At 38.6% G+C, this 22,475-nt stretch overlaps 1 protein-coding gene across 1 annotated transcript in view; it reads left to right on the top strand.

Moving 5' to 3' along the window:
- The window catches only part of SV2C (synaptic vesicle glycoprotein 2C), an 80,871-nt gene that overhangs the window by 13,062 nt on the left and 45,334 nt on the right, over positions 1-22,475 (top strand). The window contains exon 2 of the mRNA XM_088129828.1: positions 16,626-17,311. Within this exon, the coding sequence (XP_087985954.1) occupies positions 16,732-17,311 (580 nt within the window). The 5' untranslated portion in view covers positions 16,626-16,731. The remainder of the gene's footprint in view (positions 1-16,625; positions 17,312-22,475) is intronic.

Below are 22,475 nucleotides of genomic sequence, written 5' to 3'. Positions count from 1 at the left end.
AGTAGTACTGCAGAAAAAAATAAAGTTGGAGCTATATAATGCTTTAGTAAACATGTTGAGCTAATTTCTAATGTTTGTTTGGAACTGGCTTGATGGTATATGCCAACTTAATATTGCAGTTTTTAAATTACAGTTTACGTGTGTCTTATCTGTGCTCAGCCATCTGCAATTAATAAATAGATCATACCAACTATGGTTTGGCACAGTGACAGGAATAGACATGATCATGACCTTTCTAGAATACTCCGAAAATTCCGGAGAAGTATTTCTAAGTTTACAGTTTATTGCTGTGATCTCAGACATGGTGCTGGTGAGTTACAGTGTATTTATGGGGACACGGTGGCGTAGTGGTTTAATGACGCTGGAGTTTGCTGGCCAGAAATGGTCGGCACTCCAGAGGTTCGAGCCCAGCTCCGTGTGACATAGTGAGCTCCCGTCATTTGTCCCTAGCTCCTGTCCACCTAGCATTTCGAAAGCATACCATCTGTGAATAGATAAATACGTACTCCCATTTCGGTGGGAGGAAACGCTGGCGACACTCTGCGTGGGGAACAGGAACCGGTGCCGGACCTTCCTAGACACGATCGGTGGAAGATGCGACATGATCAGCGGAAGATCGGCAGAGGAAGAAAGCCCGGATGATCTGACTTCCCTGTGACCGCTGCTGGCCAAGTAGAGTAGATTAGTAATTGTAGAGAAATTAGTAATTTTTAAATAAATAATGTTGTACGCTGCCCAGAGTCACTTGTGCGAGATGGGTGGCTATATAAATATGATGTAATAATAATCTCCTTGGTACCTACCAGGTCTCTTACACCATTCTACTTTTTCAATTAAAAAAAATTAAAATGAACCACTGGACTCTAGAAACCTTTATTATTTCCAGGAATGCATTAGACCATATAGGCATTCTTAGAATACAAGAATAGTATGTGCAGCCCAGCACTTTATTTGTAAATGTTCCCATCTGACCAGAAAGAAGTCAAGAAAAGCCAGGGATTAATAGTGAGTGAAGAACTCTAAGAGAATGGCTGGGAGCAGTCTAACCAGTTTTCTGCTGGTGAATTGGTGTGTTCTGGCTGATAATACTAGTGTGATAGCCATTTTGTGAATGGGCAAGCCCCCAGTTGCAGTCCTTTTCTTTGCCCATAGATTGCTCTCAAAATGTCTAATGTGCTCCTTGGAACAAAAAGATTAGAGGTCTCAGCTTTAGTGTATTTATGGCCTTTTTTGCACTATATTTTTAAGGAAAATAAAAGTCATATCCTAATGAATTTTTAAAAGCACTTGTAAAATTAATGCTGTATATATCCTATATCCTGTATTTTTTAAAAATGGAAACATAAAAGATTCCCTCCCATTTTAGAGAATTATTGAAATTTAAAATTTTGATTTCTGTTTTGAAATCAAAGGATTTTTCTGGAAGATAGCTTTACCTAAGGTCTAATAGCGATCTTTTTGATAAATTTAAAAAGTGTAATGTCCCTGAACTTTCAAATGAAAAGTAGAAATTTGATTTACATTGAAGGGAAAACAAAAAATCCAATTCAGATGCATATATTACTTTAAAATAGGCTTCTTTTAATAGGAAGGATATTATAAATATTGTTAAAATATTTCATGCATGAATTAAAGGACATAGAATAAAAGCACACATATATATTGATATGCTATAGTTACAGTAATAACTGCACTTGGTAATATCTACAGTCAGGTCCAGAAATATTGGGACATCAACACAATTCTAACATCTTTGGCTCTATACACCACCACAATGGATTTGGAATGAAACAAACACAATGTGCGTTAACTGCAGACTGTCAGCTTTAATTTGAGGGTATGTACATCTAACTCAGGTGAACGGTGTAGGAATTATAACAGTTTGCATATGTGCCTCCCACTTGTTAAGGGACCAAAAGTAATGGGACAATTGGCTTCTCAGCTGTTCCATGGCCAGGTGTGTGATATTCCCTCAGTACCCCAATTACAATGTGCAGATAAAAGGCCCAGAGGTCATTTCAAGTGTGCTATTTGCATTTGGAATCTGTTGCTGTCAACTCTCAAGATGAGATCCAAAGAGCTGTCACTATCAGTGAAGCAAGCCATCAGGCTGAAGAAACAAAACAAACCCATCAGAGAGATAGCAAGAACATTAGGCATGGCCAAAACAACTGTTTGGAACATTCTCAAAAAGAAGGAACGCACCGGTGAGCTCAGCAACACCAAAAGACCCGGGAGACAACGGAAAACAACTGTGGTGGATGACCGAAGAATTTGTTCCCTGGTGAAGAAAACACCCTTCACAACAGTTGGCCAGATCAAGAACACTCTCCAGGAGGTAGGTGTATGTGTCTCAAAGTCAACAATCAAAAGAAGACTTCACCAGAGTGAATACAGAGGGTTCACCGCAAGATGTAAACCATTGGTGAGCCTCAAAAACAGGAAGGCCAGATTAGAGTTTGCCAAACGACATCTAAAAAAGCCTTCACAGTTCTGGAACAACATGCTATGGACAGATGAGACCAAGATCAACTTGTACCAGAGTGATGGGAAGAGAAGAGTATGGAGAAGGAAAGGAACTGCTCATGATCTTAAGCATACCACCTCATCAGTGAAGCGTGGTGGTGGTAGTGTCATGGCGTGGGCATGTATGGCTGCCAATGGAACTGGTTCTCTTGTATTTATTGATGTGACTGCTGACAAAAGCAGCAGGATGAATTCTGCAGTGTTTCAGGCAATATCTGCTCACATTCAGCCAAATGCTGCAGAACTCATTGGATGGCGCTTCACAGTACAGATGGACAATGACCCAAAGCATACTGCAAAAGCAACCAAAGAGTTTTTGAAGGGACAGAAGTGGAATGTTATGCAATGGCCAAGTCAATCACCTGACCTGAATCCCATTGACCATGCATTTCACTTGCTGAAGACAAAACTGAAGGGAAAATGCTCCAAGAACAAGCAGGAACTGAAGACAGTTGCAGTAGAGGCCTGGCAGAGCATCACCAGGGATGAAACCCAGCGTCTGGTGATATCTATGCGTTCCAGACTTCAGGCTGTGATTGACTGCAACGGATTTGCAACCAAGTATTAAAAAGGGAAAGTTTGATGTATGATTATTATTCTGTTCCATTACTTTTGGTCCCTTAACAAGTGGGAGGCACATACGCAAACTGTTGTAATTCCTACACCGTTCACCTGAGTTGGATGTACATACCCTCAAATTAAAGCTGACAGTCTGCAGTTAACGCACATTGTGATTGTTTCATTCCAAATCCATTGTGGTGGTGTATAGAGCCAAAGATGTTAGAATTGTGTCGATGTCCCAATATTTCTGGACCTGACTGTATAACTTCAAGGTCAATAATTTCTCTGAAGATAGAACTGGCCTCTTCTTTTGATTTTTAAATAATTAAATGATCATGCAAATTGGAACAATTTCCAGTAAAAGCTCAAGAACTCTCACAAGTGACTTCCTTTTCTATTGATAAAATTGTTCTTAAGATCTTGTGTGTGTGTATATATTCACATCCATCCATCCATGTTGGAAAGGCTAGAGCATTTGTGCTGACTTCTCATTCATCAGGTCTGGTTCATGTGTGGAGGCAAAACCTCTGAAGTGTTCCTTTGAAAAAATCTCAATGAAGATTGAGATTTTTTTAATGCATTAATAAACATTTCACAAATCCTTGTACTAAATATAAGCTTCAAACTGACTTGTTTTAGAGGATTAGTGAATAAGAGATAAAGTTCAATAGTGATTTGCCCCCACCTTTTTAATTTGAATTTGATCCTAAATGTTTCTACATGTTCACTTATGTATGAAGTCAACCTATTGGTCACCTACTCTAGAATTTATCTTCATTAATTGTAGGATGACTGATTGGAAGGTATCTTCTAGGCTGTTCTTTTCCTTTGTCAGTAGACAATATCTGAGTAAAACAGCCTTCCTCAGCCTGACAATTTCCATCAGCATTGGACAACCTCATCTCACTCAGACTAGTTTGGGAGAATGGTTGCTTTAGTTCAGCACATCAGGAGGGTGTCAGGGTGAAGAAGTCTGGGGTTGCTTTGGGTTGTATTTCTGAAGTTGAAATTGATGTTCTTATGTCACATCTTGTTAACTTGGTACGTGAAAACTGACATTTGAAACAAGGATCTGCAAACAAGTTAGCCAATGTTTTCATAAAGAAATTCATAATGATATTATTAGTTAATCTAGGATACTTAGGTAAAGAAAAATACAATAGCGACAACAATGAATGATGAATTGTTTCAAGAGCTTTGTGAATTGTAGAGGCTTTGGTTTCTGTGAGCTTGTATAATTAGGTGTTGATAACAATACAGTGTACCTTATCTGTGACATACAGGGAACAATATTGATGAGGAAATGCTTCTATGATTTGCAGATAATCATGATGTCTGCAGTTGCACTAAAGAAGGCTTTTTTAAATGGTGAATGTGAATTATATCCACACACGCTTTTTTTTTTTTTTTTGGCATTCAAGGGACTGGTTAGGAGCAGAAGTTATTTTATTCAAGAACAGTATCCGTAAAACATATTCTTAAAGAAGGTGCTGAGAATTGAAGCAGTTTGCTCACAGTATAATCACCTAGTTACGTGACAGCCATTCAGCAATATGTGCTTCATGTTCATGGGAGGCTACATATATAGTGTCAAAGGTATACACTGGCATATAAAATCCAAGAGAGTATAAATTTGTATAAATTTGTAAAGTATAAATTTGAAGTTTGTGAATATATTTCTTGCGACTTTTCTTTTCAAATGATGCTCATGCACTGAATATCTTGCTCATTGGCTATCAGTTCTGGGTGCAGGGAGAAGTTTCTGAAGTCATAACAAATAACAGCATCTAGCTGAACTTGACTCATCAGCACCAAACTAGGCTGGGCCAAATCAAGTTAGCATTTGGATGGAAGATCTTCAAGAAATACCAGGGTGTTATGTTAGACTGGGAACACCCTGAAGGAAGGCAGCGGCAAACCATTTCCCTACTATTACCTAAAAACCAACTTGGATGCCCCCATGTGGTCACTAGGAGGCAAGCTTTCTCTTTTACCTTCAGAAGGCAGAACAGGTGCAGAGGGCAAGGCTACACAAATATACTCCGAAGTAAGGTTTCCATGGCTAGCATTTTTCAGCAGATACATAATTTACCAGGAAGCAGTATGTCATCAAATTCATCTTTTATAGGAATCGTCAGAGGTACAGAGCTAAATCTTATTCTGTGGGTTCAAATTCTCTACCAAGAATTGAACTCATGGACTGTTGCACCTTTAGCTTAAATGGAATAGCTAAAGATTTAACTTTACTTCTCTCCCTGAATACAATATTCTCTTTTTTTTAATGAATATATCCCACTCTAAGAGGATGTTGAAGATTTCCTCTAATAAAATTAAAGAAATGAAACTAATTAAATCTGTCATGAAGAATTCAGATTTTGATGATCAAGACTAAAGTTGGGAGACAACTTTTAGCAGATTTGTCAGTCCTTTGGTGTTTCACGGTAGAGCACTTTGTGCAGATAATTAATTATTACCAGGTAGTTACAGAACGATTGACTGGCATCCTCAGGTCTTTTTCACTTGGGTGTGTTTCTTTAAAATGCATTATATTTTGTTGCCTGGATGTGCATATATGTCCATTTCTAAATTTTCTTATATCCCATTGCTGAGAGGGTGAATTTATCTGGTACTGTATTTAGTAGAAACGATTCTTCTAGAGAAGGCTATCTTTTAATTCCCTACTTTGTCAGTGCAGAGAATTGCTATCAGGCAAGTGATAAACTGTCATATATAAGGCAAAAGGAATAAGAATTCTGGGGATGAGAGCTTTAGTGAGCAAAGATTAAAATTAAGCATTGCAGTTCTGTGTTAAAGCTTGATTAATCCTAGTAATTACCCTTATCTCTGTGTTACTGTTGAGGATGGATTACTTAATTAAAATTTGTAGGCTAATTCCACCAGGCTTTTGATTTTTAGCTTTTTCATCTAGAAAAACAACTTAGCTGTTGACCTAAGTTTTGTCAGCAAACTCTTTCCAGATGTCTGGAACTGAAACTCCTATCATATCTAATGGGAGTCCAGTATATCTAGAGATCCATGTATCTGGAAGTAATGATTCTAGAAAACATCTCAGTGTCTTCTGATTTCCTGGGTGAAAACTACTTGTCTTCTGTTTGGTGTTTTTTAATGAAATAAAATGAGGGAAATAGGCTGCATGTCTTAGCACACAGCAACATCATCATTGTGCTTTAATGATCCAAGAATATAGTTACCCACTAGAAAAGTGGGTAGTATGATGGGATTGATAGGAGGAATATTGAAAAGCTGAAGAAAGTACAGAGGTCAAAAGATGAGAAGCTGTTGAACAATTAGATTAGAAATAATGTTCACATCTTTAATGTTAGACACTTGACAAAGTTGAAGAGGAATAAACAGACAAACCAAAGTTTATAAATGATGTGAAAGACCATAAGAAGAAATATAATACACATGGAAGGAACACCTCCCTCCCCTCCATAGTTCATGTTATAGTTTTAATAAATGAACCATTAGACACAGTTATATGGAGTACAGAATCAACAGTCAGCTCAGATTATGTACAAAGCTAGAAATCTGCAAGACGAAGTACTATACTTGTAGAATATTGGTTTTCTTTTAAAAAATGGAAAGAGAACACAAGCAAATATTAGAATGAAAAATAATAAAGGTAGAATTTTGGAAAGGAGATAGCATTTGGAAAAAAATAACTTGTTTCAGGAATAAATATTTGGTTATGAGGAAGACCATAGCAAAGCAAAATTCAAAGTTATGCCAAATCGTCTCCATTCAACTACAGAAGGATACTGTAACTCACACTTCAGATGTTCCTGATGTAACATTAAACAATTATTTATGGTCCTAATTAACAAGAATTTCCACAATTTTGATGTTAAGAATAAGTTCTTGAAGATTGGTATGCAGGTAAGAAGCACACCTCTAAGAGTCTTGTGTGATAACTAGTCCAGTTCTTTATGATTTAATGTTATGTCTGCTAAGGGCTATTGATTGGGTAACTTGGCATTATGTTTCTTCTAATGATTTTCTCTGTCTAGCACAACTAAATGATTTAGGTTACTTTTGTGATTTGTGTTACCTTTGTAAGTTGTGTCACTTACTAGACCGTGTTTTAGTGCATTTTCAATTTAAAAAAATTATACAGGAATTTAAATCTCAATGTTGAGGGGTTAACATATTTCTAAATTTAAGGCTATTTCACTAATTATCTTTCCAATACATGGGGTACACAGAGCAAGGTTTGTGCAACTTAATTAAATATGCCCAGCTGTATAGGTTGTTAAAATACTTAGCTTGTGGCTAATAAAATATGCACACTATATATCCAGTTCAGTGTATTATTTAACATACTTCATTTGGTGTCTGCACATATTAACTGTTACTGAAAAAAGCTTAGTCTACTGTTTTAGTTTAATTTAGTCAGCTACTTTAGCCTTACAGTACTATAGATTTTTCTATGAATGATGAAAGGTGGCCATTTCCCCATTGATTTAGAAATGTGTTGTGCATGGCATCGAAAAAATAAGAATTCACATATTGACTGGGACACAGCAAGAACTTTTCTTGATAGTGTCAGAGGATATATGCCTGATTGAAGCAAAATGTATTCTACAGTTATACTGTATATAAAGGCTTAAGCCCCCTGGTCAGATTGTATGTTTCAGTGAATCCCTAAGGAAACAGAAATTGACACTCTCTCTACATGGTACAAAGTAAAGTATGACATCTTTCGCCACATTTGCATGCATAACAACTATTTGTTAATTTCTTCACTGATTTTGGCATGTTAACTTCTAAGACAGATTGATATTTAATTGGATCCATTCTTCTTTCCACTTATATATTATTTCCTGCCAAGCATGCCCAAAACACAGTAGAGTCATTCCTATGCTTAATGGTTGACAAGGTGTTCTTTTCTTCAAACCCTTTACCCTTTTTTCTCCAAATGCTTTTTTAGACAATGACTTTTGTGATGAATTTGGAGAGCCATCATCACACTAGGCATCTTTTCATTTGCTTCATCTCACACAGCACCCCTGTAAATCAGGAAGCTCCACTGAATCAGTGACTGGAAAGAAGCTTTGTAGGTACAATCCCATCCAGTGTTCTGCTGTCTCTGAATTCCAGAGATCAGCCAAGCATGAGGTAGAACTGCTTACCAAAATCCTAAGTGCCTTAATATGCAATTTGCCCAGAAAGGGATCTAGCCACAGAAGAGGACTGATGCTAATATACTCCATATTCACATCATGTCTCATTTCCTCCAAAGTAACGTATGTGCTTGCCTATGTGAGTTGGAGCTGAGATTATCTGAGACAAGCCTGTGATCACCACAAAGACTCTGAACTCTGAAGCCAGCCTGGACTCCTCTCCCAGACCATGGAGATTCCAGTTCACCTGCCCAAACAGTTTTAAGTTCAATTCATTGTACATGCTTTTTATTTTATTTTTCTTTCTCCAGTGTCCCATTCATAATCTCCTTGACTGATTTTCCACTACAACATCTCATACCATCAAAAACCTCAAAATTTTTCCCGAAACATAGTCTATTCTGTTCCTCGTTCTACCATCTGCTATCTCCATTGTCTTGCAAAAGCCTCCACCTTAACCTTAAAGTGAATTCTGTTGCAGTTATTTTATTGGATGTCAAGAAGGCCTTTGATAAAATATCTATTATTTATTTTTTTAAATCCTCATGAATTTTTTAATGGCTTACCATTTTTATCCTACAAAGCCCAAGGGAGGACTAATAGAACCTTCTTTAAGGATGCGGTGTGTATGGTGGGATAGTCCTCTATGTCTTCTACTGTTTGATTTACAATTTGAAAGATTTAGTGTATCTAATTTAGTGAGTTTCATTATTTGATACATGCAGGTAAGAAATAAAAAGTATACAGATGGTATGTCATACAGATGACATCTGGGGGACATACGTGACATTTCTATTTAATGCATTGCATTAAAAAATCAAGGCATCTGTGAAAAAATACATTTTTTCAGGAAATTTATATATTAGACCTTGAATGTAATTATTGAGACTTCAAGATGACTTTATCTATATGCTATTGTAATGCAATTTCTTATACATTTGTTGTTTTATTAACGAACAATGGATAAAGGAAACTGAGAATGTACTTTTCAGAAGAAATGATTTGCTGTTTAGGTATTTTTAACCCATGTAGCCATGGAATACTGATAGCATATATTTTCCCAGGTTCCTGATTTGTTCTCTTATTGAGCTACTTATTCATGAAATGTCTCCATTCTGCCACTGTGTTGGGGAAGAATCTGCTGTTGTTACTAGCATTTCATCTTGCAGCTTCTTTCTCTCAAATAATGTAAATGAAAGTAAACATCAGAAACTACTAATTCAAGCTTCCAGTCTCCCCTTGGTTAACTCTCTTTATATCCATCAGTATTATTTTATTTTCACTATGTGTTACACATGAGTGCTTCATTATAGGGTGTATAAATGGCAAGGATGCCCTGGAGTCAAGCTACATCCATGCAGTTTTCTTGGCAGCATTATAGGCTTGCCATGGCATTTTCTGCGATGTTTTGACTACTCAGTCTAGCCTGTAGCCCTGGAAATCCATGATGGTTTCCCTGTCCAAGTAAAAACCACAAAGCCTACCACTCAAAAAAGGGTTGTACAATACAAGCACAGCAGGTATGTTGTATTAAACTATAGTTTATTTAGACATATTTTTAATAAAATATAATTTACTGGATTCACACAACTCAGCTAAAAATTAATCACCTTCTGGTTTAACATGTAATATGAACCAGGCCATTCAGAAGTATGAGCAACTTTTCTGAGAGCCAGATTGATGTTATGTAACAGACAGGTATATCTGGGTTAGGGTCACAGATGCTAAGGAAGGATATTGAAATATGGTTTGTTTGATAGGTATCCTGGTTCTCATATTTCATTAACAAACGGTGGGTTCATATATCATGCTAAGGTAAAACAATAGCAGTTAGAAAACATAAATTACATCATTGTTTAACAGTCTGTGGTAATAGGTGCATCAGAATGAAGTGGTAAAATGTAGGTAAAATTTTGCAGAACTAGCAGAGCAACTGGTAGTTTAGCATAGAAGCTTTTACACTTTTGTGCTAGTAAAAATCACAGAATTTTACATAGTGGAAGGGTCCAGAATTAATTACCCATCTTCTTTGCAACCTGAAGTAGAACAGTCATATCACCATCTCTGGCTGTATTTGCCCTATATGATTATTCATGGTTAACTCAAATTTTGGAGGCTCGTGTGATATACTTAACTAAAATGAACCACATGGGCTTGGTAGTATTTACTCCTTATACCAGATAACTTTTTGTTTTTGCACCTTATTTTGTATTTATCATGTTAATATTATGTGTATAGCATATGGTAAGTACATTTTTTCCCCAAATTCTAGTAATGATGTTTGATTTTGCCCTATTTACTTTTCTGGGGTGTAAAAATTGAAATTATGATACATCTCCATTGCTGAAATTGGAGTTTTTAAGAAAATGACAATTTTTCTTTTATATTGCAGGTATGTGTGAACTGTAAGGAAATTAAGCTCCTCTGCTAGCAAATATAAGGAGCAATGAGTTCAGTATCTAATAATATCAGATATTGTTAGCATTATCTTGTGATAACATGAATAATAACAGGTTGGAATAAAGAGGCACAAGACATTGGAATATTAATGCTCTACAGGCAGTTCTTGGGTTACGATGGCAATTGGGACTGGAATTGCTGTCACTAAGCAATGTGGTCATACAGTAGGATGTTCATGTGACAGCATTGCTTAGCAACGGCAATCCTGGAGTCCCGATTGCTGTTGTAACCCCAGGATGCACAGGTCATTAAGTGGAAAGTGGCGGAAGTTCCAGGTAAGGAGCACAGGGGTATGGGGGGATGAGAGCTGCCATGGGTGGATGCTAAGGAATGCAGGCGGGTCGGCAGGGGCCATGGGAGGGCTGGTTTCCTGGGATCTTGTACTCTGTAGTGGGCTCCTTGGGAGAAAAAGCAGCAGGAGTGACTTGCTAGGGCGACTTGCAACCTTCCCTGCTGGCTTTCCCATTGACTTTGCTTGTGGGAACCTGGCAGGGAAGGTTGCAAGTGGTGATCACACGATGTGGCTCGCTGCAACATTGTAATCGCGAGCCAGGCACCTGAGCACCCCGATCGCCATCACACATACTGTGACAGCTGGAATGACAAGGACCAGTCTTAAGTCCATTTTTTCAATGCTGCCGTAACTTTGAACTGTACATTTAGAGTCAAACTCTCATTCTAAATGTAGCAGTATTTAGAAGGCCTTGTAAGCAGACCAAATGTATTGTACAGATGACTCAATGTACAAGCAGGTCAGAAAGAAAACTGCCAACAGTCATTAATTTTGATACAATCAGTAAATCACATTAACCTTCAGTTGGAAAATAGCATTGTACCCAAATTATTTGGCCTTATGCTTACCAGCCTCTTACATAATTTTTTGTTTAGTACTGAAGCCATTCTTTAGCCATTTCCTTTAGCCAAAGAAAAGGAGCTTGTCTGTTTCAAGGGCAACATTCACGTTTATATACAGAACTACTGATGCATTCCCTGAGGTGCTTACTTTGTTCACATTATCCGTTCCTTCTAAGGACACATTTCCTTGTCACTCAGTTTCTTCTTACCACTGAAATAATAACTAGAAATATTCAAAGGGAGGGAAAATATTTGGAAAGCACTTTTAAAAAAAGTTTAAAGAATTATGACATTATTCCAAAGGTCCATAATGAAAGGATTCTTGTCACTGCTTCAAGTAAGCTGAAGAGAGAGGTGTTGAGAGGTATAACAAACATATTCCTTTATGCAATGTCTTTAAAACAACCTTTTCTACTTAGAAACTCTCCATACCATTATCTAAGAGAGAGAAAGCCCCTTTTAAATTATCATAGAAATGTACAGAGGATGTTTCTTCGGTCATATCAAGGTTGGGGGGGGTGGAAGAGCAAGAAGAGGGGTTTCTCACACATTACTCTGATTCCATATGCAAAAATGTGCTAAGTATTATTGCCACCTGTGTGTACATGAAAAACCTATAGTTGAATCTAAGTAGACTAAGCAGCCAGGTTAATTAGGATATTGATAGGATAAGGTATATCCTGCCCCCCCCCCTTAACTATCAACTTGTCTGTCTTGAATCATACCTCACTCCATTCATTGGAGGACCCCCAAATTCTAGGAGTAAAACCTGCCCTCTCTCTGCTTTCTCCATTAATCACCCCAGAGGAAGCTCAGAAGCAAAATCAACTCAAAGCAGATTTGAAAGTATTTTCTGCAGTCATATTTCTGTAATGGTATGTGGGAATGACCTTGGGAGGCAGGGCCCAGAGACACTGCCTAAGGAACGGTCAGATAGGGACAGCATAGACGGCAGCTGGATAGTGGGCAGGGCAAGAGGCTCAGAAGGGACCTTCCCTAATTTCTCAGGGTGTAAAGGAGAAACAGCAGTTGCCAGGAGTCAACACTGACTTGAAGGCACACACACACACACTATAAGAATCACCAAATTATAAATATAAAGATCCTTTCCATAAATGCTTTGTGGGAGATGGCTAAATTATCTGTTTTCTTCTGTATCTAGCCTTCAACTCCATTGTGCATTTGCCCTGGAGCACAGAATATAAATTCTGGGACATTTAACCTAATGCTGGTAAGATCACTGATCCTTTTTAGAGCTCAGAGAGTACTTGGTGATCAATAAGGATCAGAAAACATTCCTTTCCTCCAGTCCTAATTAATCCCTTCTCCAGACTCATTTAACTGCAAAGTGGTCAGAGTCCTTAAAAGATTATACCTAGTGCAAGCAGCAGGACGCATTCCTGGGGTGCCGGGGGTCACCCTCCTCTTCCCAAGCCCTGGTTTCTCAACCAGGATATTATAAGCTGTTTGGCTCTATCAGGCCAATTTTCTTCACTCTCTTGTTTTTGTTTTTCTAATTAATAGAGCTTTCATGCCTCAATCAAGCTATCTTATTATATCAAATTAATAGGAAAATTAATAGAACATTGAAAGTAATTTACAAGTAAGATTGAAAAGAGAGGGGAAAGGCTAAATAGTTATAAACAGAACAACTTCTCCACAAAAAAGTCAAAATAGTCCTGTTCCTTGTGCTTCTGATAGAAAAACAACCTAATTTAAATGTTGGTCACCTAAATGTTAGTCAACTAAAGAAACCTTTACTTGTGTGGAATTAGTTTCGGTGTCCATCTGATAAAAACCGGTTCTCCAAATCTAATGTTCACAGGTGCCAGTTAGGACCTGCTAAATTGTTTTGTCTCTTATTCCCTTCTCATATTAAGATCTTATATGATATGGAAGACGATTTAAATTTATGAAGATTTTTGCAATTGTATGCTAGACAGTTGATTGCACAGAAAAGAATGGGATAAGGTATTGTTGAATGATTTTAATGAATGAAAACAAATGAATGCAGCCACAGTGAGGGAACAACCCCCCCCCATAATAATTACATGTTTTGCAAAGATACCGTTCTCTTCTTTTCTCTTCTGTCTTTGTGTCTCTTATCAGCTTTCAGTTCTGGATATATGAAATCACATTACCTTTACAGGAGGTGATAAAATATAACTCTTGAGGATGCTGGGACTAGCTTTTTACAGTATCATTTTCATGAGATGTTTTGGAACAGTGTCAGACAGATTTTAAATCAAAGATGCTCCATTCATGAGTGTGCTGCAGCGAATATGTTAACACTTAATCATTGGAAAATGGTACTACATAGTGACAATCCCATCCCTTTTCCTTTTAGCAGAATTGCTAAATCATTTTGATAACAACATTTGGGACTAAAGTCAGAGGCCTTGGAAAGACGTTTGGCTTTTTAATCTAATTGGATTGCCTTCATTCTGTTGGTCTTCAAGAGTCATTAATCTCTTCTAGATGAAACAACTAAGCATGTAATGATTATTAAGGATAATGCTACCTGAAATCTCTGTGACTTGATTTTATGAGGCAGAAATCAAATACATACTTGATTTCATTTCAGGTATATTTGATATCTAATTTTAGGCTGATGGGCATATATTTTTAGGGTAAGAAGAATGGGAAAGCGCCCTATCCTTGATGTGCTGTGTGGTAAGCCTAAAGTCTGAACAGATACTATATTTATAGGTTCTGTACAGTGGGGCAAAAAAGTATTTAGTCAGCCACCAATTGTGCAAGTTCTCCCACTTAAAAAGATGAGAGAGGCCTGTAATTTCCATCATAGGTATACCTCAACTATGAGAGACAAAATGAGAAAAAAAATCCAGAAAATCACATTGTCTGATTTTTAAAGAATTTATTTGCAAATCATGGTGGAAAATAAGTATTTGGTCAATATCAAAAGTTCATCTCAATACTTTGTTATATATCCTTTGTTGGCAATGACAGAGGTCAAACGTTTTCTGTAAGTCTTCACAAGGTTTTCACACACTGTTGCTGGTATTTTGGCCCATTCCTCCATGCAGATCTCCTCTAGAGCAGTGATGTTTTGGGGCTGTCGCTGGGCAACACGGACTTTCACCTCCCTCCAAAGGTTTTCCATGGGGTTGAGATCTGGAGACTGGCTAGGCCACTCCAGGACCCTGAAATGCTTCTTATGAAGCCACTCCTTCGTTGCCCAGGCGGTGTGTTTGGGATCATTATCATGCTGAAAGACTCAGCCACGTTTCATCTTCAATGCCCTTGCTGATGGAAGGAGGTGTTCACTCAAAATCTCACGAGACATGGCCCCATTCATTCTTTCCTTTACACGGATCAGTCGTCCTGGTCCCTTTGCAGAAAAACAGTCCCAAAGCATGATGTTTCCACCCCCATGCTTCACAGTAGGTATGGTGTTCTTTGGATGCAACTCAGCATTCTCTCTCCTCCAAACACGACGAGCTGAGTTTAGACCAAAACGTTCTACTTTGGTTTCATCTGACCATATGACATTCTCCCAATCCTCTTCTGCATCATCCAAATGCTCTCTAGCAAACTTCAGGCAGGCCCAGACATGTACTGGCTTAAGCAGGGGGACACGTCTGGCACTGTAGGATTTGAGTCCCTGGCAGCGTAGTGTGTTACTGATGGTAGCCTTTGTTACTTTGGTCCCAGCTCTCTGCAGGTCATTCACTAGGTCCCCCGTGTGGTTCTGGGATTTCTGCTCACCGTTCTTGTGATCATTTTGACCCCACAGGGTGAGATCTTGCGTGGAGCCCCAGATCAAGGGAGATTATCAGTGGTCTTGTGTGTCTTCCATTTTCTAATTATTGCTCCCACAGTTGATTTCTTCACACCAAGCTGCTTGCCTATTGCAGATTCAGTCTTCCCAGCCTGGTGCAGGTCTACAATTTTGTTTCTGGTGTCCTTCAACAACTCTTTGGTCTTGGCCATAGTGGAGTTTGGAGTGTGACTGTTTGAGGTTGTGGACAGGTGTCTTTTATACTGATAACAAGGTGAACCAGGTGCCATTACTACAGGTAACGAGTGGAGGACCGAGGAACCTCTTAAAGAAGTAGTTACAGGTCTGTGAGAGCCAGACATCTTGCTTGTTTGTAGGTGACCAAATACTTATTTTCCACCATGATTTGCAAATAAATTATTTAAAAATCAGACAATGTGATTTTCTGGATTTTTTTTCTCATTTTGTCTCTCATAGTTGAGGTATACCTATGATGAAAATTACAGGCCTCTCTCATCTTTTTAAGTGGGAGAACTTGCACAATTGGTAGCTGACTAAATACTTTTTTGCCCTACTGTATGCAAGATGGCAGAGAGTTGCATATAGCTTTGCATTTGCATGACTGAATGATTGGTATTCAGCAATAGAAATATACTGGAGGAAAGCAAGTTGTAGGGTCAGAAGAGAAACTCCCTTCTTAGTAGAAGGATGTCCAAACTGAGGCAAGAGGAAGAAGAAGGGAGTAAGAGTTGACTTCTTCAGCTGGGTTTAAAATCCAAGCCTGAGAGTAAGTCGGGCTTACATGTTTTGAAACAAGCATTATAGAGGTTAATTCTTCCAAATCAGGAATGATGTAATTCATTTTAACTGCTGAGTGTAGTAACTAGCATGCAGAAAATGGATGCAGAATGGGCAGTGATAAAGAGTAGGGTACTATTCTATCCTGGAAATGCTTCACTTACATTTTTCAGACATATTCAAATCTGTATTCATGTGCCAAGTGGTACACAAATATCTGGAAATTCTAAACTATATATTGAAACTTAATCTTCTTCTGAACTGATCTTTTTCTTTTAGTGCAGAAAGTTACTTAGCGCTTTTGAAAGAAAAATAATTTCCTCTTTTGTATAATGCTTGATCCTTTTATCTATGCATCTGGTGCCTGTGTCGTGCAGGAGCATTTCTATACTGTACTAGTCATCTGTAAATTAGTATGTTTTAATCTGTAGAGAATGGGTAGATAGATATGTTTCTTAAGCAGGAGTCATTCTAAATCTTTTGTGAGATTTTCTTAAGAATGAACAACATTTAATTTACTTTCTTATTCTTATTTTTAGGATTTGTTTTGAAACTGGATGTGGTTTGGAGTCTCCTGTTGCTGTTTTCCAGTACAAGTAGCTCTTTTGGACAGAAGTATTACAAACATACCTTGATAAATAGAAGATGGATAGAGCTTATGAGATAGAGGATAGGATTTCATTAGTGAAAGGGGCTCAGGACATTGCCAAGGAGGTCAAGAAGCAGGCAGTAAAGAAAGCAAACAAAGCAGTAGATAGAGCTCAAGATGGGTATACTGAAAGATCTTACAATAGATTCCAAGGTGAAGAAGAAAACGATTATTATAGCCAAGGTGGAAACTATGAAGAAGCAAATGAAGATGAAGGATCAAGTGAAGCAACTGAAGGACATGATGAAGATGATGAGATTTATGAGGGAGAATATCAAGGAATCCCAAGTACAGTGCAGAACAAAGATGGAATTGCAGCTTTAAGACAGCAAACAACAGATGTTTACAAGGATACACATGAATTAGAGACAGAGAGAAAAGCCGATGAAGAAGAGCTTGCACAGCAATATGAGTTAATCATTCAAGAATGTGGACATGGACGTTTTCAGTGGGCCCTCTTTTTTGTCCTTGGAATGGCACTAATGGCTGATGGGGTAGAGGTTTTTGTGGTTGGATTTGTATTGCCCAGTGCTGAGACAGATATGTGCATCCCCAACTCTGGATCAGGATGGCTTGGTGAGTGTTACTTCTAGTCTGTCACAGCTTAATCATAGTAAATTAGATTGATATTATCGAGATACATATTTGAACATATATTAAGATGCTGCTATGGTTTCTATTTTGGTATGACAAAAGCAAAAGTTGTGTTTCTCTTTTCTTCTACTATAAGACAAGCAAAAAAAAAGAAAGTTGTTCCTAATTGTCTCTGGTTAAAAATGAAGGCTAAGATATAGAAGTCTTGAATAAATGCACTGCTAAGCTATGAAGCATAGAAACAAGTACATAAGTTACTGTAATGAGAAGTTAGAAAATGTCTTATTCTGTAGTATATTGTGAAGGCTAATCAGGCAAGGTTCAAAGGCAAACAAGCTGGTACTAAATTGGCCCATTACAATAATAATCAAAGGGGACAACCCTTCTTCCCACCCAGAAGTGAAAAGCACTCAACCTGTTATGCTGCATGAAGGAAAGGAAGAGATTTAAGATGTAAACTTTTATTCTGCCATATATAGGATTAGCATCTTAACACAGTGCAGTTGCTGGATTTCTTCATTAGCATCTTTTCTAGTTCTTGCAATAGAAAATAAACACGATGGATAGCTGCAGTCCGGTATTTTGTCTGGAAAAGTGCCCTTTTTTGGGCACTTGCCTGACTTGTGCCCCCCCAAAAGTCCGTGGTAAACTGAGGTACAAGTATTGTCATACAAGGTGACAGGGAGCACCCTCACCTATTTGCCATATGACAAAATACATATTTTGTGTCTGCCATTTTGTGAACAGGCAAGCTTCCTCAAGGCATCCAACTTGTGAAAATATCATTCTCTCAAAATTCCAAATGTGGTCACTGTCCCTAAATCCTATTTACTTTTCCTATTGTCCTTTCTGGATATTATAAAAATCCATCCAGAATTTATCAGCATTTTCCAAATGGTGGATTTTCATAATAGTATAATCCTTACTGTCCACGTTCTAAACGTAATGAACCCTTGCGCACCCTCCCTAACCTGTGCTGCACCTCTCATGCACCCACTCCATGCCTCTTGTGCAACCCCTTACACCCTTGCGCACCCCCTCCAACCCTCCCCTGTACCCCCGTGGACCCTCTCGCTCCATCCTCCACCTGGCAGAAAGCTCTTAACTGCCCGTTGGCCTGGGAGGACTTGCAACTTCCTGCTGGCTTTCCCAGTGACTGGTTGTGGGAAGCCAGTAGGAAGTTGCTTTGCCTAACAACCATGGGATTCAGTTAACAGCAGCAACTGGGACTGCAGGGATTGCCATTGCTAAGCGATGCAGTCGTGCTTTATGACTGCCTCACTAAGCGACAGAAATTCTGGTCCCAATTGCTGTCACAAGTCAAGGACTATAAGCAAGGGACTCATACCAAGTTCCCTTTTTTTAATGACTAGAATACAAAAACTGTTTAAAAGTTTGTTATGATGAACACCAGTATTCAAACTATTTTGAATATTCCATTGCAATGTAGCCAATTTGGAATGTTCCGGTAGAATATTCCATGTGGTGTGCTTTGTTTTGAGCTCAAAACAAAACAGGTTCAGTTCATTCATGGCAGCCAGGTGCTTCCTTGCTTCCAGGTGGTTCTTTACTTCCCTTGGGTTGCCATGCTGTCCTTGTGTCAGTTTTATGTTTAGATCCATTTGAACACATTTCCCCCTCAAACCAAAGCAGGGGTTGAAGACTTCTGTTCTGCCTGTCCTCTCCCCACTCTGTTACATCTTACAGCCTCCTCCAAACAGCAGGCCCTTCCTTTTTATTCTTCTTACTACTGACATAGTCCAAAAAGCCCTTTTTATTGCTTTGAGCTTCCTTTGCAAGTCTAAATTTCTTTTGTGCTTTAGACTTTCTTTTTCAAACATTAAGTACTTGCTAGTGCTTCCTTAGTTTGCAACTGTACTTCCAGTACCTTGTTTTTGAACTGTTCTCAGCCCTTTTGCACTTTCTTTGACCTCAGGATTTCTGTCCATGGATGTGCTGGCTTGGCCAGGGAACAGATTACAGCAGCTGCAAGGCCAGAAGCTGCTGAGATTCAGCATTCAAAGAGTGTAGTCCAAGCACAAGCTGTGGGTCAGGAATGCAGAGGTCAGAAAGTCGGAGTCTAGTCTAAGGGTCCAGAAGCCAAGGAGCCAGATTCAAAATGTCAGCAGTTCAGCTCAGGAATGCACAAGTTTGGGTCCACAACCAGCTCTCTGTCTTCCTCGTGTTTATCTTCAGCTGGCAGACTGTCAGAGTCCTGTGTCAGATGTCTGCATGCCATAAGCCTAGCACTTTCCTTTAACTCAGCCCTCAGTTGATGCCTGCATCTTCGCACAGGTGATTCTGGAGACCTGAGGGCTTGAGTAGATTCAGCTGGATGCTGGCTGAGAGCTGGGGATGAGCTGCGAGGCTGAAGTGCTTCTGTTGCCACTTCTTCCTCAGCCTCCTGAGAGTCCCACAGGGACAGCTCATCTGCTGACTCCTCACTGGAGTCCTGAGGAAGAGACTGACCCAGGACAGTGGGTTCCTACTTAGCACTTCTCTAAGTTGGTTGAAATTTGGCTGTCCTGGAATCTAGTGTGCATGAATGACAGTGCTCCAATTTTCCACTTCTTCCCAACATTTGTCATTGGTTTTACCTTCAGTTACCTGTTCCTTGTAGGGTAGGATCAGATCTAGGAAATACCCTTGCCTCTTTAGCATTCAGAAAAATGGAATGATCAGAAAGGCCACTGAGGAATTTTTGGAACCTTTCAGTTTGGCTCAGTTGATTTTCCAATAGAAATATAGATAATTGAAGTGTCCCATATTACTAACACCATGTGGTTTTCTTAGTAAAATTCAAGAATAGTTTACCATTGCCTCCTCACATGCAGTATGAAATATCAAATTGCTTTTGCTGTTGTCGCTAAGGTGATCATCCACCTCCACCAACTTCATATGTAGATGCTGCCTGATTGTCTGTGCTTTACTAAGTATCTGGGATGATCTTCACATCTTGAGTGACCCTGTTGGGAGTATATATTCTTGGTGTAGTATTCTTTACTCATCCCCCTGGGGAACGCAATGAGGCAGTGTAGTAGGATTTAGGGGGATTAGAAGGAATAGCAGTAAAAATGAGCTCAAAAAAACCTCATTGTTCTATTTCAAATGATCCCAGTAAGAATTGATGATAAGGTATTAAGACCCTGGCTGGTGGATCCTGTGGATGTGACTAAAGCACATCCTAGCTCAATTATCTGGAAGGAATTTAACTGATCAATCCTGAGGAAGTAGACAGGGTCTTTGTTACTGCCATTTGTAATCTGGACCCATGCCTCTCCTGGCTGGTCAAGGCCTGCTGGGAGGTGGCATGTATTTGTAGTCCAAAAAGTGGTTAATGCCACTTTGTGGGAAGGGGTGGTCCAATCTGACTTAAAAGAGGTGGTGGTATGTCCCCTCCTTAAAAGGCCATAGGTGGACCTGATGGTTTTGGATAACTTCTGTCCAGTCTCCAACCTTCCCTTGATCTAAAGTTTTGTTAATTATTTATTTTGACTTATGATTCATATTAAACTGGACCCTTTTAGTTAATGATTGAATATTGATTTATTGTTAATAATTGTCTTGAAATCTCAAATTAATACAAGAAACTTTCAATATATAGCACTCATCTAAAGTTACCTTGAAATTTTAATTTAATTTTATACAGCCCGTAAACCTCTTTTTTATTCTTTGTTTTTCTATTTTTTTCCTTATTTCCTCTTAATAGTATTTTTAAATATCTACTAAAATAAATCAACTAAAAAATTGGTAGGATTTTCATTGTGGCAGAATTAATCCTAGAGAATGGGAAACATTTGTGTGGTTTCATGACACATGCCACTGAGAATCTCTTTAAACCTTAAGTAGATTTCAAACTGCAGAATCACACCAATTTGCTTCTATGAAAGGATGAGTTTAAGACTTATGTGGACACTGCTTCTACATTTAGAATCAAAAATCTGCAAGGAAAAAAAAACATTTGAGGGTCCTCAGTTACAGAGAAAAGTACAATCTGGCTTTAGTGTTATGACAGGGAGTATCACACACTTAACCAAGTATGCCTTATTGCAGCCTTGTCAGTTAGATTTTTCTCTTAAATATTAGCAGGAACTATTGGATAAGTGAAGATACTTTCAAATGATATGTTTGACACTAGTACTAAAGGTATCTGTCAGTTACTTCACATCATTACTTGAGATTAATTTAGTATTGGTAACGCTGTTAGTAACTGCTGTATCACATTATTTTGCCTTTATGTATTTTGATGTGTGTGCATAGGTACATGTATATATTTTTCTTTCAGGATTAAACTACCTTGGAATAAATACTGTTTTTATAATACCATTGTTGTTTGCATGGTAATAACAGGACACATTATTTATGCAAATTAGATTAAATGATGTACTTGTCTTTGTCTGTATTTTTGGTTATTCAAGGGCCTATGATGATTCAAGGATAGGCGACTTAGTGCCTTCCAGTTGAGCTGAATTTCAGTAACCATCAACCCTGACTAGCATAGCAAATTGCAACAGATTTTAAGCCAGATACTGTTTATTTCTGTAAGATGATGATTATGGTGGGAATTCTTCCTTTGATTCTGAGTGTATTTGAAAAGCAACTCTGGTTAGTTGTGTCTTGGATTTTGTTTTAGTTTGCTTACAGGTAGTCCTCGCTTAATGACCATTTGTTCAGTGATGTTCAAAGTTATGACAGTGCTAAATGAATGGTAGTTGTGGCTGCTCCTCGAAGTTGTGGCCATTGTAACACCCCTGCGGTCACATTACAATTCGGGCACATTTACAACCACAGGGTGCGCTTCAACTTAGGCGGCAGAGTGCAGGGTGGCCAGAAGGGGGGAGATGGGTGGGTGGAGGGAGTTGAAATGGAGGTGAATGCAGCCGAGCAGGAGAAGCGTGAAGTCCTGGCCTAACGATGGCACGGTCCTGGCCTAATGACTGCAACTGAGACTGCTGAAACTGCTGTTGCTAAGCAGTGCAGTCACATGATGTTTCATCTAATGTCTGCATCGCTTAGTGATGTAAATTCCAGTCCCAATTAGGGTTGTTAAGTGAGGACTACCTGTATACTCTGTATGTTGCATTTTCTTGTGCCTTTTTGTTTGTGGAGACTTCATAGTGGATTTAAAGAGGCTCTCATATGAAGT

This window comes from Python bivittatus, unplaced genomic scaffold (assembly GCF_059951505.1).
Source record: "Python bivittatus isolate LINGU-HERP-01145 unplaced genomic scaffold, Pbiv_v1 ctg000850_np1212, whole genome shotgun sequence".
NCBI classification, from domain to species: domain Eukaryota; kingdom Metazoa; phylum Chordata; class Lepidosauria; order Squamata; family Pythonidae; genus Python; species Python bivittatus.
Note: the sequence above shows the minus strand (reverse complement) of the source record. Positions and strands in the feature narration are given on the sequence as shown.